General features: G+C 41.7%; 1 protein-coding gene across 5 annotated transcripts in view; it reads left to right on the plus strand.

The window, feature by feature from the left end:
- Positions 1–16728, plus strand: part of Cab39l (calcium binding protein 39 like) — a 124087-nt gene that overhangs the window by 89350 nt on the left and 18009 nt on the right. For 4 of the 5 annotated variants that reach the window (XM_036199789.1, XM_036199787.1, XM_036199788.1 and 1 more), the window contains 3 exons: positions 2774–2942; positions 11915–11974; positions 13887–13952. In XM_036199789.1, the coding sequence (XP_036055682.1) occupies positions 2774–2942; positions 11915–11974; positions 13887–13952 (295 nt within the window). The remainder of the gene's footprint in view (positions 1–2773; positions 2943–11914; positions 11975–13886; positions 13953–16728) is intronic. The other variant, XM_036199791.1, reaches the window with a different exon arrangement.

Consider the following 16728-nt stretch of genomic DNA (forward strand, 5'->3'; position numbering starts at 1 on the left):
ATCCTGAAAGGTCACAGACATCTTACCAATGAGTGTAGATTTTAATTAGTTCTGGATACTGTGTTTATCTAGTTCAGTGCTTTATAGGTTGCGACCCCTTTGGGGTCACATATCAGATATTTACATTATAATTTATAACAGTAGCAAAACTGCAGTTATGAAGTAGCAATGAAATAATTTCATGGTTGGGGATCACCACAACATGAGGAACTGCATTAAAGGGTTGCAGGATTAGGAAGGTTGAGAAGCACTGCTCTAGGCCAATAGCCTTTATTTAAAGTGTCTTTAATACTCCTACTTGTAGTAAGGTAAGTGTAATTAGTGGTTTTCCATTTAAGAAAATATGCCCCCTTTACATCTTTAATAACATCCCATATTATATCTAACAGCAGTGAATTCCAGTAGGCTGATTTCCAAATTCTTTTCATAACAGATTACTAATATAAATTAGCATTTCTTATATTATAAAGAGAATTATGTCTACCTGAATATATCAATATTCTGTGCTATTGTGAGCTACTAAGGGAGTACTAAAATAGTACTGAATAGTAGTTATCATTTAGCGTAAGTGAAAATAAATCAGTACCACCCTGTACTTTCTTTGCTATTTCTCCTTCTGTTTTTGTCAACTGGAATACTGTAAAGTAGCCTACTTCCTAAAGTGTAGGAAAGGGAATTTTATTTTTGTATTTGAATTTCATACAAATAATATGGTCATATGAAAAAGAGTACATTGTTCTCTATTATTTAACAAAATATTATCATTAGTAGTTGGTAAGTTTCATAAACTATATTAAAGTTGTGGTTGTTTTTAGATTTAATTATCATTATGTGTATATATGCATTTGTCTGTGGGAATGTGCACATGTGTACAAGTGCCTATGGAGGCCAGAGGTGTTGTATTTCCCCTGGAGCTGGCTGTGAGTCATCTGACAGGGATGGATAATTGGATCCAAACTCCAGCTCCTCTTAAACCACTGAACCATCTCCCTAGCTTCTGTGTTAAAGTTTTATTTAAGAGTTATTGTCAGGCAGTGGTGGTGCACACCTTTAATCCCAGCACTCGGGAGGCAGAGCCAGGCGGATCTCTGTGAGTTCGAGGCCAGCCTGGTCTGCAGAGAGTACTGCACTTGCATACCTTTTCAAGAGCTGAGACATTTGGATGTACTCTTTCTCTAGAAAGAGGCCTTGTACTGAAGCCACAGATCTTAATGCATATTTAACTGAAGTGGAAAATGATCATTCTGTTTAAAATCGTGGTAGAATAGTCAGTCATGTTTTGACTCTGCTTCTCCATGTTCTACAGCTGCAGCTGCCTCTGCTCTGTCTCCCTGCACTTAGCACACAGTTGTCCATTATATCATTTGATAGAGGAATTGTCTTATGTGGGCTGTTACCCATTTTCTTGAAATGTTATCACAAGGAATTTAACTCTGTTCTGTGCTCATTCAGATGCTGAATTTAACATTTGAAAGACGTGCTATTTGGAAATGGAGCAGATCTGGTGTGCCAGTCTTTCTGTTTCTACAGTAGATGTCATGTTTCTTTAGTGTACTTTCCTATGAGCCATAATTTCACTTTATGATGTCAGTGAGCCAGTTAGTAGGCAGTCCTTTACTGTTCATCTGTTGCTTACAGGCCATATTATATGTAATTCTCTCCTGTCCTTTTCTTTAATTCAAGATGGATACTCTGCTGACAAGGGGTCATCATTGCTTAGGTATTAGCCATCTCCAAACTAATAGTCCGCAGCAATTTCTTAACTTCTTCTCCAACTCATTTCTCTATCAGTTTATGCATGGTACCACCACCCACCCAATGAAGCCAAAAGCACAGGCATCATTCTTGAATTTTCAGCTAGGATTTATTCCTCATCAACCCCACCTCCAGTATCTCTAAATCTTGTTGGCTCTTTTAGACAGCATTAGTATCTATCTACCTACGTTCTTGTGGCCTGCCTCACACCAATCTGTCATTACTATTGCCAGGCACTTTCTCCCCAGCTTCCACTCTAGCTGCCCAGTCTACTCCTTGTTCCCAAGTAACCAAAGTCTTTATTTTTTAATTTTTTTATTTTTGGTGGTGCTGGGAATCGAACCCAGGGCCTCCAGCATGCTAGACAATTACTGTATCACTAAACTATACCCCAACCCCAGCCTTGTATTTAAAACAAATTAGGATGTGTTAATTTCTTGCTTTAAATTCTCCATCACACTTAAAACCAAACTGCTTACCTTAGCTTTCAAATGTACAATCTGGTCCTGCCCTGCCCTCTTGTGACCCCTACTCACTGCTTCTTCCATCCCACCATGCTGGCCACATTTCCTCTCCTCTGACTCCCCAGGCTTGTTCTTGAAGCTTCTTCCTTTTCCTTCAGTATAAATTAAAATACTCCCTCATCCTCTCACAGGCACACACATAAATAGAACTCTAGATGGCTCAGATTACTGCCTTCAGTTTTCACAGCACTTCAGAGTATAGGAAATGACCTTTCCATTGTTTCTATTCTGCTTCTTCCTCCCAACAAACACACCCTCACTAAAATGCTAAGGCTGCAGTGACAGTGATCTCCCTGTTTGCTGTGTGTCCACAACATCTGGAATGGCGCCCAGCACATAGCAGTCAGTGGGTTGAATGAATGGTGTTTGAATGAACTGTAACAAATGATGTCTGTGTTTCTGTTATCAGCAGAACTGAACTGGATCTTCTGATGCCATTGATAGAGTTTGTTAGTGGGATAACTCTTCTGCTTTCTCTCTTCTTTGTGTTTTAGATATGAAGCCCCACAGATTGCCTTACGCTGTGGGATTATGCTAAGAGAATGTATTCGACATGAACCACTTGCCAAAATCATCCTCTTTTCTAATCAGTTCAGAGATTTCTTCAAGTATGTGGAGCTGTCGACATTTGATATCGCTTCAGATGCCTTTGCTACTTTTAAGGTAAATTTTTCCCCCTAAATCAGAGAGGTTATTTAGTTCAAGTGGGGTGACCTTCAGAGAGGCCCTTCTGCTTCTTAGGCTTAAGTGTAGCCAGCTGTGGATGCGGTGAGACCAGCCTTTCACATTGCAGAAAAGTATTCAAAGTACTAACACAAGCTCAGTGGGACGGCTCCTGACATGTACCATGTGTTAGCACTGCTGCACATTAACAGTAGGTTAAGGTGATAAGCCCTCACTGCAGGCACGTTGTGCAGGGTAGCTCTGGAAGGATGTATGGAAACCAGCAACAGAGGCTACCTCCAGGGCAGAACTGGGTGAGGGAAGGAGGTGAACAGCAGCACCATGGGATATGAAGACTTGATCAGTGTAGCTCACACTTCCACAGGGTAAGCAAAATATTAATAAGCATATTAGTATTTTGATATGATCGGTCATTTATGTTTTATATTTTGACAGTATAATAATCTATGTTTTTAATCATCTGTTATCTCTTTTGTCAATGTTTTTTGTTGTTGTTTTTGTTTCTCTGTAGCTTTGGAGGCTGTTCTGGAACTCGCTTTGTAGACCAGGCTGGCCTTGAACTCACAGAGATCCACCTGCCTCTGCCTCCCAAGTGCAGGGATTAAAGGCATGCACCACCGCCCGGCATCTTTTGTCATTTTGTGGGTATATTTCACCTAACAGTTTTTTTAATTTAAAAGTGTTTTAGTCATGATACAATGCACATTTCCTTCTTGACCATTCTTTATATATATTTAGTGTGACAATCTTCAAGCATCTTTCTCCAGAAGCTTTTCATCTCACAGTATTAAAACTCTGTCCCACTTAACCTCCCCTTTTCTTCTCCCTCCAGTCCCCAACAATGATTCCACTTTCTGTTTTACCATCACAAGGATGTTCAGAGAACATGTCAGAAAATAGTATAGCTAATTTGCAAATGAAGCTACTGGAACTTACATATCCAGTGAGTCATCTACCTTCAAGAATTTCATTTTAGAAAGCAATCCATTTATGGCTATGATCCTGTCGTTATTTAATTCATTTGAAAGTGGTATCAGTGGCGGTAATACATTCAGTTTTTCAATAATGGAAAACCTTTGTCATTCAAGGACAGCTGAAAGTTTTGGAAATGGGCAAACAGGATAGTTCAGCAGTCAAGTGCACTTGCCACCAAGTCTGATGACCCTGAACCCCACAGAGTAGAAGGAAAGAACCAACTGACTTCTACACAAATATGCTTGGGTGCGTGCACCAACACACAGAATAAATGAGTACACACACACACACACACACACACACACACACACACACAATATTATATATAATTTAAATTTCAGGAACAAGAAGCTATTTGACCCTCAAGTTAGAGTACATGGCAAATGATTTGCTAAGCTACAGCTGTTTCCTTCTTGGCTAATAGCAGAAATTGTAATGGAAAAAATAAATTTTAAGATAACTAATGCAGATTCTGATTTTCTTCACTATCTATCACATTTGTTTTGAAGGTCATTTCTGAAAAAGAAATTCCAAAAATTGTATAAAGGCATCGTTGGAAAGTTAGGCTTTGGGAAGTGGATAAAACTCGTTTACATGTACAGACTGAGTCATTTCTTCAAAAACATTTCAGCAATTTAATCATTCACTTAATTCTAAATGTACTTCTGTTATTTTTTTCAAGGTATAAATACATAATGTCTTTTACTTGTTACTTTTAATACTACTTAAATATACATTCCAGTAATATTGACACCGCTTATATTCTAATATTGACATATACTCTAATCTTACCTTTTAATAAAACTGCTATTGTAAGGAACTCATCACACAACTAAATTAGTCATTCAGACAGCAACTTGCTCAGTCCCATATGCTGTATATCATGATGAACTTAGAATGACTCAGTGATAAACAGTTCTTTCTATAATAATTCTTTAGAGGTAGAGAAAGGGAAGAACAGTGGTTTTCAGTTCTGAAAACTATTACCTGCACCTTATGAACCTGCTTAGCCTATTCTGAGAATGTTTGAAGGGAAAAAAAACAAAAGAAAGTATGTTGGCTCCTGAAGAATCAGAAGTGGCTACAGTCTGGGGTGGAAAAGACAGAAGCATGGACTGAAGGAAAGGGAAGTTGCTGTAGGGAAAGGAATGAGGCTGGGGTGGGGTGGAGTCTGGGGATGGGCTGTGGTGTGGAAGAGTGGTGAGCAAAATCAAAGTGTGGTCAGGGGAAGAAGGCAAGTCTGAGTAGCTCCCCGGGGCCCAGTGTACAGGGCCGTCAAGACATCCCTGGGAACATCATGAAATGATGAGGAACACTGAACTGACAAGAACCATCAGAAGAAGACAGAGTAAAGACGATGAAGTATTAGGGGGTCACAGGCAAGTGTATTTGGTTGGCAGCCATGCCGAATCTCTGGGAGCTCTATAAGAAAGGAACTACAGGCTGACCTGCAGTACAGCATGGGGCTTGGAGGCAGGGCCAGCACAGCCCACCAGGGTATCTGACTTGTCTCAGCTAGCCTGAGACCAATTGAAATATACTTGGCCTTTCTCAAAAACCATTAGCATGTCAAGCATTAGTTAGGAAACAGTCCAGGCACAGGTGGCCAGCCTGAAAAGCATGGCCAACTATCTTAACAGTTTGATTTACCCTTCGATTTTGGGAACTCCTTAGGGTTTCCTGACAGGCACTATGTTTGTAACAACCAAGACTTCTCTAGCCATCTTGAGTTGGGTCCATCCAGGGGAGGATTAAGGAGACCATGAAAATCAGAGGAAGAAATGCAGTGTGAAGAAAGAAAACTAGCAAGATCAGTGAGAAGTTTGTTAATTCCTGTTACTTTGTTGTTCTGGTGTGGGTTTTTTATTTACTAGTCTAGGGTTATTTATTCCTTCAGTTTTCTTGGGTGTTGTTAGCCTCTTTGAATTGAAGTTTTCCTTCTAACACCTACCTTCTGTAGGGCTGGATTTGTAGATAAGATTCTGCTTAAGTTTGGTTTCATCATGGACTGTCTTTCTTTTTCCATCTTTTGTTTTTGAAAGTTTTGCTGGGTATAATAGTCCAGGCTGGCACCTGTGGTCTCTTAGAGTTTATAGAAAGTCTATCTATATCCTCCTGGCTTTTAGAGTTTTCATTGAAAGCTTAGGAGTTATTCTAATAGGTCTGCCTGAATATATTACTAGGTCTTTCCCTCTAGCAGCTTTTAATAGTCTTTCTTTGTCTATATGTTCAGTGTTTTCATTATTATGTTCTGAGGGGAACATAATTTCTTTTCTGGTCCAGTCTATTTGGTATTTTGTATACTTTTTGCCCCTTGATAGGTACCGCCATTTTTAGTCTGGGGAAATTTTCTTCTATGATTTCATTCAAAATATTTCTTGTACCTTTGACCTGAGTTTCTTCTCTTTCCTCTATTCCTATTATTTTTAGATTTGGTCTTTTCGTAGTATTCCAGATTTTCTGGATGTTTTGTGCCTAGATTTTTTTTTTTTTTAGACTTGATGTTTTCTTTGACCAAGGTATCCATTTCTTCTATCTTGTCTGCAGTACCTGAGAGTCTCTCTTCTATCTTTTGTATTCTGTTAGCGTGGTTTGCCTCTGAGGTTCCTGTTTGAGCTCTTAAATTTTTCATTTTCAGTTTTCCCTCAGTTTGGGTTTTCTTTATTCATTCTATTTCTACTTACAAGTCTTAAACTGTTTTTCTAATTTCATTCCACTGTTTCTTTGTGTTTTCATTGATTTCTTTAAGGGATTTATTCATTTTATCCTTAGGGGTCTCTACCATAATCATAAAGCTGTTTTGCAGTCCTTGTCTGATACTTCAGCTATATTGCATTTCTCAGGGCCTACACTGTACGTAGGCTTGGGGCTAGTAGGAAAGCATTCGTCTAGCAAGAGGAATGTTTCTTGATAACATTTTCTTGTTATAATTTATGCAGTCCAACTTAATTTTAATAAAGTTGAATCACAAAAATAAACTGTTATTTAGATTTGCATATCAGCCTGATTTCCATTGAATATCTTTGTTAGTTTCTTGAAATCTAAATAGTAAAAAAAAAAAAAAAAAACCTCTTGGCATCCTGCCAGTGATGAAAATACCAATTTTCCATTTTTTTTTTACAAAAGTTCTTTGTTGTTGATATGACAATGGCACATAGCCCACAAGTCTTTATTTTCCTTTTAAGTAGCTGGTCTCAGAGGGTTTATTTGTCTGGGATTTATTTGAGTTTGGGTTTGGGTTTTGGGAGGGGGTACCTTGTTTACCTCTTACTTTGCTCTAGGATGACTGTTGTCTGGTTTGGCTCACGCCTTCATTGCCAGCTGTATTCCCATGGCACCATCTACAGTATAGTGTTCCTCCTCTGAAGCCTTGCAGCCATCCACTCTTCCCTCCAGGAATCTAGTTGATTCTGCTGTTTCAGTTCCGACCCTCTCTGTCCCTCTTAGCCCTGTGTCCTTGAGCCTGTGACTTTCATTTTGCTCCTCCTCAGGGAAGTGGCTATCTCCAACATCTGGAGAGACTGCAGTAGGTGGCGCCTCCCATGACTCTTTACCCCGCCCTTGCTCTCAGGTGTCTTTGTCATTTCAACTTCTTTCTCCAAAGCAGATTCATTAGAAATGTCAATAGCAGGGGTTTTAAAGCTTAGTATTGGTACTGTGAAGAACTTTCCCTATCCAGCCAAATTGCTAGGAAATTGGATGAAAGAATTCACTCAGTGTTTGTTTTAATTTAAAATTCCTTAAAATTTCACTTCTTTTTACTTTGCATGCTTCTACTGTTTCCTTCTTGGGTAGGATCCAAGCTAGTGTTTTTGTGGCTTTCCCCACTCCATGTAGTGATCTATAATAAATTAACAACTACATAAACATAGGCATGTACATGTGATGTGATCCCTCAATTTTAGCACATGATTTCTGTATATATGAATTTGAGGGTATGTTGATGTCTGTATCATATACACACTCAAGTATAGATGTATGTGTGGGGGAGACAGACATATTGTTCACCACCTATACCACTGTGTGTGTGCAAGGTAACTCCATCCTACTATATTATATTTTACTTTCATTAAGTTAATTTATTTTGCCTATTTGCTTTGAAGGTTCTGTTTCTAGCAGAACCCCTCCTGATTCCTCTGTCTCTGGGAATACAGATTTGGCAGAACCTTCCAAGAGAGCAGTGATCTGCTGAGTGCTCTCTGGCTGTCCTGGGGAAGCTAGTCCTCATAGTCATGGCTGACTAGTGTAGCAGGTGGAGAGCCCCCACAGGTGTACAGTTTACAGTGTCTGCTGCAACCTATAAAGATATACCAACTTCTGCTTTCACTGAGCATAGGAAATTCCCCAAGCTTCTCAGGGGTTCTACCAGACAGGGGAGGGGCAGTTACAGATGAAGATGCCGTATCTCTTTGAGATGCTCTGTGACAGCTTACTGTCTTCTGGATGTCTGACACAGCAACTAGTTAGAAAGGATCCCAGCCAGACTAGGAATGGAGCCCCTAGAGTGTTTCCCTCCTTGAAAACCTCAGTTCCAGGACAGTTCTCAGTGCTCTGCTCCACTAGGAAAAGCTTTCCATATCAGCAAAGTGATCGGTCAGGTTAAAGACTCGAGATATTGTGGTTGAGCTTGAAGGTTGTAAAAACTACAAAAAGCTCCCTTTCATCTTCAAGAAAGGGTATGATAAGGAAGACAAACGCTTGCTGAGCTTCACAGGCCTATCATCTCAGTAGCTGGGAGGTAGAAGCAGGAGGATCAGGAGTTCAAGACCAGCCTCAACTACATAGCGAGTTTGAAGTTAGCCTTGGCTACATGAGACAAAGATGTGGAGAAAAATAAACCATTGCACATTATTTATATGAATTCAAATTAGTACAGTGCTGTGGAAAACAGTATGGCAGAACCTCAGAAATGTGAAATGGTATTATCATAGGACTTAACAATCCCATTCATGAGGGTATTGCCAAAAAAATGGAATGAGTATGTTGAAGGGTAATTATTGCAGCATTGTTCATAATAGCCAGGGAAAGGAATCAACCTAAGTATCCACTGACATACAAGCAAATAAATAAATGAGGTAGTGCCTGGTGAGATGGCTCACTGCAAGCCTGACAACCTGAATTTCATCCCCAGAACGAAGTCACATAAAAAGCTAAATGTGGTAGCATGCATTTGTGATCGAAGCACCTTGGTAGCCAGATGTGAGGCAGAGGTAAGAAAATCAACCAGAAGTCTGGAGTGTGCAGCTCAGTGGCAGGAATGAGAGAACACTGCTCAAAACAAAGGTCAAAGACTAAAAAACAACTCCCACGAATTGTCCTCTGACGTCCAGTAGTGGACTTGTACCCAAACACACCATACACACCATACACACAAACACAAAAGGAAAGAAAATGGGTTGTACAGCTACAGTGGAGTGCTACCTAGCTATAAAAAGAAAGAAATCCTGCCATTTGTGTCAACGGTGATGAACCTCAAGGAATTATGTTAAATAAGTAAGACACAACAGGAAGACAAGTCATGGTATCATTTCTGTGTCGGATCTAAAGATATTGAACTCATACGAGAGAAAACAGGATGGTCCTGGGGTAAGAGTTGGTCAGAGATACAAGACTTCAGTTCGGTATACCAGTAAACGTTAGTTTATTATAGAACATGTCAGTGCTTGTTAATAGCAGCATATTGTGTTTTGTTATCACCATAAATAAGTGAATATAATCGATAATGCATATACTAAATGACCTCACTGAATCATGTGTTACCCTTCCACAGCTTTCTATGATAAAATACTTGAGACACACAACCTAAATTTCATTTAACTCACAGTTTGAGAACATGGTCAGCTGACTGGTGCTTTGGGCCTGTGGTGATACAAAACTTCTTTCAGGAAGGGTGTGGCGGATCAGTGCTGCACACTTTAGTGTGGACCAAGAAGCAAGGCGAGTGGGAGTGCTGTTCCCTGCACTGTCCTCTCTCCTTTCAGCTGAGCTCTGTGTCTACAGCTTAGTCCCAGCTACAAGGGTCACTGCACCCGGAGCTGAAGACCAGCCTAAGCCTGTGCAACACAGTGAGACTTCATTTCCCTTCCTCCCAACAGCTCAGGCAGCAGCAGTGGGGACATTTAACCCAGACTCTGTGGGTGATCCTCAGCACCGTGGGGAAATGATCCAAAGCATAGCATACTATTAGACCATTGCAGAATACTTCAGAATATCATCTGATACAGTAAATGTATTTACAGCTAAAAAAGAAAAGTTAATTAAAAAAATTATGCAGAATGCTTTTTACTTTTTTGTTATTTAAATAAAAATAGGGGCCAGAGAGGTCTCTCAGAGGATGTCTTCCAGAGGACTTGAGTTTAGTTGCAAGCACATTGTCGTACAGCTCACAGCAGCCTGGTACTCTAACTCTAACTCTAGGGGATCCAGTATCCTCTTCTGGCTTCCACAAGCATCTCCACTCACATGCCCTCTCCCCTCCCCCGACCTTCTGTGGGGGGGGGGGGATTTTAATTAACTGTATTAAAGTATTAGACTTTATTCTGGAAAGGTTAAAAATTCTTGTTTTTAATTAAATATTTCATAATACCTGAGTTGGGTATTTAGCATCTGAGTATATAAAGGGGATTAGATGAGGCTTATTTTCTTTTTTCAAACATTGAAGTAAAATAAGGCTATGATTTAGGTGTGAGTTGAAGACAGCCAGAGTTCCTTCATGGTTTTTTTGTTTTTGTTTTTGTTTTTTCAGTTTTCTACAAATTTGTATCTGTGGTAAGATATGATTGATTCTTCAACTTGGAGAGGACACATTATGTAACTCAGTAACTTGCAGTGTATATCTCACGACCCATTCAACTGAGAGCAAACCCACAGTGCTGAGATCATATGTTAAATGTCATTCCTGTGCTTCTAGAGTCTAGCTACCTCCATTTGGGGGGAGCAGAGATGGCTCAACAGGCAGGCACATAGGTGCTGCACAGGCCTGATCAGCTTTAATTCTCAGAATGCACTTCCGGGTGGACAGAGAGAACCAACTCTGGAGAGCTGTCCTCCGATCACCAGCCAAGTGCTATGGTGTACATGCCTCTCCCCAAACCATACACACAACAATAATAATAATAAAGATTAAAAACAAGTAAATGATCAAAGTGCCTAGTGGGCTGGGGAAATGGCCCGATGTTTTAAGAACATAAAAAACTGAGTGTGCCCACACCCCTACCTGTTAATCCCAGTGCTATAGCACAAAGACAAGAGGACCACTGGGGCTTGTCAGCCACCAGGTTCAGTGAGACACCCTATCTCAAAGGAATAAATTAGAGTCAGAGTAGGACCCAGCATCACCCTCTGACCCCCACCCAGACATGGGCAGGTGCACTTGAGCACACACATGTGATCTCACACACACAACAAACACAGAGGTTAAGAAAACAAGGGAAGATTGGAATGTTTGAAAATCTCTTATATTAGTTTTTGAGGTCAGGTTTTGTGCCATTCAGAATTCTTGTTTGAAAATTATTAATATGTGTCTGTGATCCCTATACTTAGGCTGAGGCAGAAGGATTGCTTGAGCTCAGGAGTTGGAGATCAGCCTATGTAGTATGGGAGTTGATAGTTACTGGCCTTTGATAAAGGTCATCAGGCTTTGTTTGGACGTTTATTATAATCACAATGTAGAAATAGTCTGTAAAGTTACCTTGTAGGTATCGTGTTTACCACGTAAATTTCATTTCTACTATTTAAAACACTAGGTTGGACACTCAGTGTTTGCCATTGTTTTAATCTGACACAACTTGGGCTTCACATCGTAAAGTAGGGATGGAAATAAATTTGTGCTGTAAATGAAAATGTTCTTTTCCCACTTCTGTGTGCTTGAAATGAATAGATTTATCAACCCATCGAAGCAAAGGTTGTTCTCCATTTCAATACTAAAGGCCCTAGGTAGGTAAAGTAATTTTTCTTCACTGCTTGTTCTTTTTTAGGATTTGTTAACCAGACATAAAGTGTTGGTAGCGGACTTCTTAGAGCAAAATTATGACACTGTAAGTAGCATCGTTCCTAGACTTCTTTCCTTCTCCCTCTTGTCACTCGTGGGCTGCCTGGGGACCTGTGGCTCTGTTTAGGAAACTGCAAACAGGTGGGAAATGCAGAAGGCTTGGCACTGGGCAGTCCCAAGACCTGAGAACTAGATGCCCAGGCTAGAGGCTTACAGCTCTGGGTCCAGATTGCCCATTGTCTGGCTCTTGGAAGGAAGTGTCTTTTTTGAGTGGGTGGTTACCGTTGCCCACTCTGAGTCCTCCACAGTTGGTGGGTGTCACAAAGGAGTAGAGATGGGCCAGGAGGAAAGGCTGACAGGGACAATGTCTGGGTGGAGGACACTGGGTCCGCCGTATTTGTGTTTTAGATTCACAATTAACATAATTTGCCTGATGAGTATATTGATCTATAAAATGTCATGTCTTGGTCATCTTTTGTTGCTGTGACAAAAATATCTAAGAGGAATAACTTAGAAGAAGAAAGATTTACTTTAGAATGTGGTTTCAGTCCTTGGCTCTGTTACTGGACCTATTATGAGCATCATGGTGGAAAGCATGTGGCAAAGATACTCACCCTATTGCAGCCAGGAGTCAGAGGAAGAGTCCAGAGACAAAACACACCCTTCAAAAGCATGCCCTTGGGGTTGGAGGAGATAGCTCAGCAGGTATAACATGAGGAGTGGAGCTTGGGTCCCCAGACACACTTGAAAAAGTCAGGTGAGCATAGCAGAACCCCAGCAATCCCAGTGCATAGGAGACAAACAGATGATCCTTGGAACAAGCAGACTAGCTACTAGCTGAACTGGTGAGCTCTTGGTTCAGTAAAATGCCATGTCTCAATACATACTGTAGAGCAATCAGAGAAGACAACCATCAACATGTGAGCATCCTTACATGTACACTACATACATAGAGAGAGAGAAATCAAGACCCTTAGTGACCTATCTCTCCTCTCCTAAAACTCCAGTCAACTATGACTTAATCAAGGGATTAGTCTATTGATGAAACAAACATTCTTATTGTTCATCACTTTTCAATAGCAACACGAGCTGGGGACCAGGTTTTCAATACATGAGCTTTTAGAGAAAGCCTCCATATCTCAGCTATAATGGTTTCCATGTGTTCAAGAGTACAAGGAAAAGGCTTATGAAAAAGAATAGTGTTGTGACTTTAATCTGAGCTGCATACTTGTACTTCTTAATTCTAAATCGAAAGTTTTAGGGTATGCACATAAGCTTGTCACTCAGCTCCCTGAGGCTATCCTGTCCCTTTCTGTCCCTGTGGTTTTTTGCTTCTGGCTGGTTGCTCCTCCAGCTATAATGTTTTCTGAAGGATGTGCCCATGGTGGGAAATGGGTAACAAGCTTCCCCAGCTGCTATGCTCTGTGCTCCCAGAGGGCCTAGTAATGACCAATTTAGTAATGACTACATTGAGATGCAGGAAGTTCCATGTCCTAGGGGCGTGGTTTCTTAGGAGAATGGTTAAAATTCACACAGGCCAATTGGGGTGACATGGTCACTGCCTAGCAGTGGTCACCCCAAGCCTCACCTGTTGATACCTGTTGACATTATGGATTTGACAGTCCTAAGCCCAAAGTGTGGATCCACAGCCACCAAACTACAGAACCAGATTTCTTTAAAATGAGTTGTCTTGAAGCTTTTAATAGATTGAAAGGATTCAAAATTGCTCCATCTTTCAACTCAAGTTCTAGTTTGTAGAACTAATGAGCAGCACATATCCTGTATGCCTTCACCTCCCTGTCCTGATCCTTTCTGTGTCCAGAACAGTAGTGAGAGACTGAGCCCTCTCTATGAGCAGTGGTGGTTAGGCTGGCTCTGAGGGACCCTGTGGATGAGTGAGCACGCTCCTGCTGCAGAGGACACACTGCCACGTCACCGACTTCCTTTCTTTTCCTTAGATCTTTGAAGACTATGAGAAACTGCTGCAGTCGGAGAATTACGTGACAAAGAGACAATCTTTAAAGGTAATAGCAGATCTCCTTAAGTCCTTGTAAGTTGACATCTTGCTAACAAACAGTGTCTACTCTGCATAAGTAAACACAGAAAACTCGGGTCCTTTGGTTTGAGAAGTAACTGGAGGGCTATATTTTATGCTGTGCTTGAGCTTTGCAGCAAAATAAAGTAAGCATCCTACCTCAGATACTTTTTGGAAGCAACAACAATATAAGTGTATGCTCAAGTCAGATGTGGAATAGTTCACTAAGGAAGAAGACCAAACCTAAGCTGACTTAAGCAGAGCCACACGATTTTCTCCTGGGAATATTCTTAGAGTTGAAGAGAATCTGGTCAGAGTGACTGGGAAGGGGTGACTGTCAGGAAGGCCCAGTGAAGCCCCTAGAAGTCATGTCAGTATGCCTTACAACAGAAACGGCAGAATGAACCAGTCCAGTGCCTCTCCTGCATCTGTGCAGGAGACTCAGAGAAGCAGTGGTAGTTCCAGAGTCCAACACACAAAACACAAATGTTTAAATTCCCCTCGGTGCTTTAAGTTTGGAGTTGATAAACCTAATGTTTTTGAATGGAAACAACTGTCAGCTATAATGCAGGTTTATAGAGTTGAAATGTCGCGGGGCTTCTATGTTAGGAAAAGCATTTCTCTCCTAGGTTGTAACATGTTTTCCTAACATGTATTTGTCAACCACATTTCATTGCCACGTCCCATTCTCCAAGCACTCTGGTGAACCAGTTCAGCCACAGCTTTGTCAGTGAACTTGACGTGCTCAAATTACACTCATAACAAGGAAGCAGCAGAATGGTTATTTCCTAAGAGCAGTGCTTTAAATATCAGCTAAGCTCAGTAGTAGGACGCTTGGGTGGCCTGCACAAGGCCCTGAGTTTGATGCTAGAACCGCACAATAAGGGAGACCAACAATGTGGGAAGAACTGTCTAATCACATGAAATAAAACCTTGCTAAAAGAAAACTAAAGTAAAACCTGCCTGGATTTCACTGGAAAAACATCTGGAAAGAGGTAAAAGCTGTGGTTGGCTAAGAAAGAAAGCTGTGTGGGACTGAGGAGCTGGCTCTGAGGGTAAAATACAGAACCCACATAAAAGCAGGATGCATAGGCTAGGCAGGTGGCCCACCAACCACCTGTACCTCCTGTCTCTGGAGGAACCAATGCCCTCTTCTGCCCTCCAAGGGCACCCGAAACACAAGTGATACATGGACATACATGCAGACAATGACCCATACACATGAAACTTAAATATAAGTATTTTAACTTAAAAACAATGCAATGGCATGTTGTCTATAATCCTAGCATGCCCCTCCAGAGAAAGAGGAGACAGAGCTAGGAAAATCACAGAAGCTTGTGGGCCTTCTAGGACTTAGTGTCACAGTGCCAAAGTAGGATCGAAGATGAACACTGAAGTCCAGTAAATGATAAACTCCTGGAAGTTTCTGACTGGGAAAACAGCTGTTTCTTATGGTGGTTGGAGAGCCGAAATGCTATGGGACTTCAGTTCACAGCAGCTCATAGCAAGAGAGATGCTGTCTCAAAGTGGAAGGCTAGAGCCAGACCCCAGGGTTGTCTTCTGAACTCCACATGGGTGCCATGGTACACACATGCCCCCCCCCACACACACACAAAGTGGGGTGCTTCCTGATTATCTACAAATGCTGGGTCAAGTGTTGGAGAAAGCAGTGGGAGGGAGGTAACAGGATGTTCACTCAGTCAGCAAATATTTACCTCTGCTCTTGTAGACGTGCAGTGGCAACAAGCCAGCACTGTGACCCGGGGCTCCACGTTGGAGAGCAGGTGACCCTTGTATGGCTTCAGGTGCTCCAAGTGCTACAAAGAAAGGTTAGCGACTGGGGGCACATTCCAGTACAAACCAGAATGTTCCCACTAAGAAGAAATCCTTGGCTAGCAAACAGAATCATACTTCTGAGAGGGAAGGTTTGCCGATGGAAAGAGTTGTGACTGAGGGACCAGATGTGTGCCATAGCAGCTGGAATAGCAGCAAGGGCACTCCGGCAGTTGGCTGTTGAGCAGAGGCCTAAGAGTGAAAATGTAAAATAAGTCTGAATAGGGTATGTGTGTCTGCAGCCAATCCCTGTGAAATGCCAGTGGACATGCTCAGGAGCCCAACACAGTATGGCCTCGGGCCCTGCCCTCCCTAGAAAACTTGCTCAGAGATGGCCAGGCCCAGAAGAGGTGGGGCAGTGCCTAGCAATGTGGTGTGGGCTAGTGCTGCAGCACCATCCTTCAGGTCACGCTCGGGTCTTCAGAACACTCTTTATCAGCTAGTAATCCTGGCTCAGCCATGCGGTTTGTATACCCTCCAGCTGCTAAGCAGCTCGCTTGTGATGTCAGGATGGTGACTCAGGACAGTGCATATGTTCTCAACATTTGATGCAATTCTGAATTAGGATCATGAACTAAGTGTTTTGTTCATCGTTTTCCTTTTTTCCCCCGTGGTTTGCATTAGTCATGCTGTGCTCCCTAGATTTCTGCTGTCACTGTCCCAGCTTCTGACTTAATTGGCAGGTCAGTTTCCAGTCAGTCCGTCAGCACTTGTTATGGAGGTTCGCTTTCATAGAAACCAGTGCAAGGAGAGCCCTCAAGAGAAACGTCGAGCTGTGCCAGGAACAGACCTCAGGCAGAGCAGTGACCTCAAAACTGTGCTCCTGTGTCCAGGATGTGCTGTAGCTTCCTGCTTAACTGTCACTACTGAAAATCCTGAGACGAGGAGTCTGTTTTTAGTTGTGATCCACTGATGTGCCCACCAAGCTCCAC

Source organism: Onychomys torridus, chromosome 9 (assembly GCF_903995425.1).
Source record: "Onychomys torridus chromosome 9, mOncTor1.1, whole genome shotgun sequence".
Taxonomy (NCBI): Eukaryota; Metazoa; Chordata; class Mammalia; order Rodentia; family Cricetidae; genus Onychomys; species Onychomys torridus.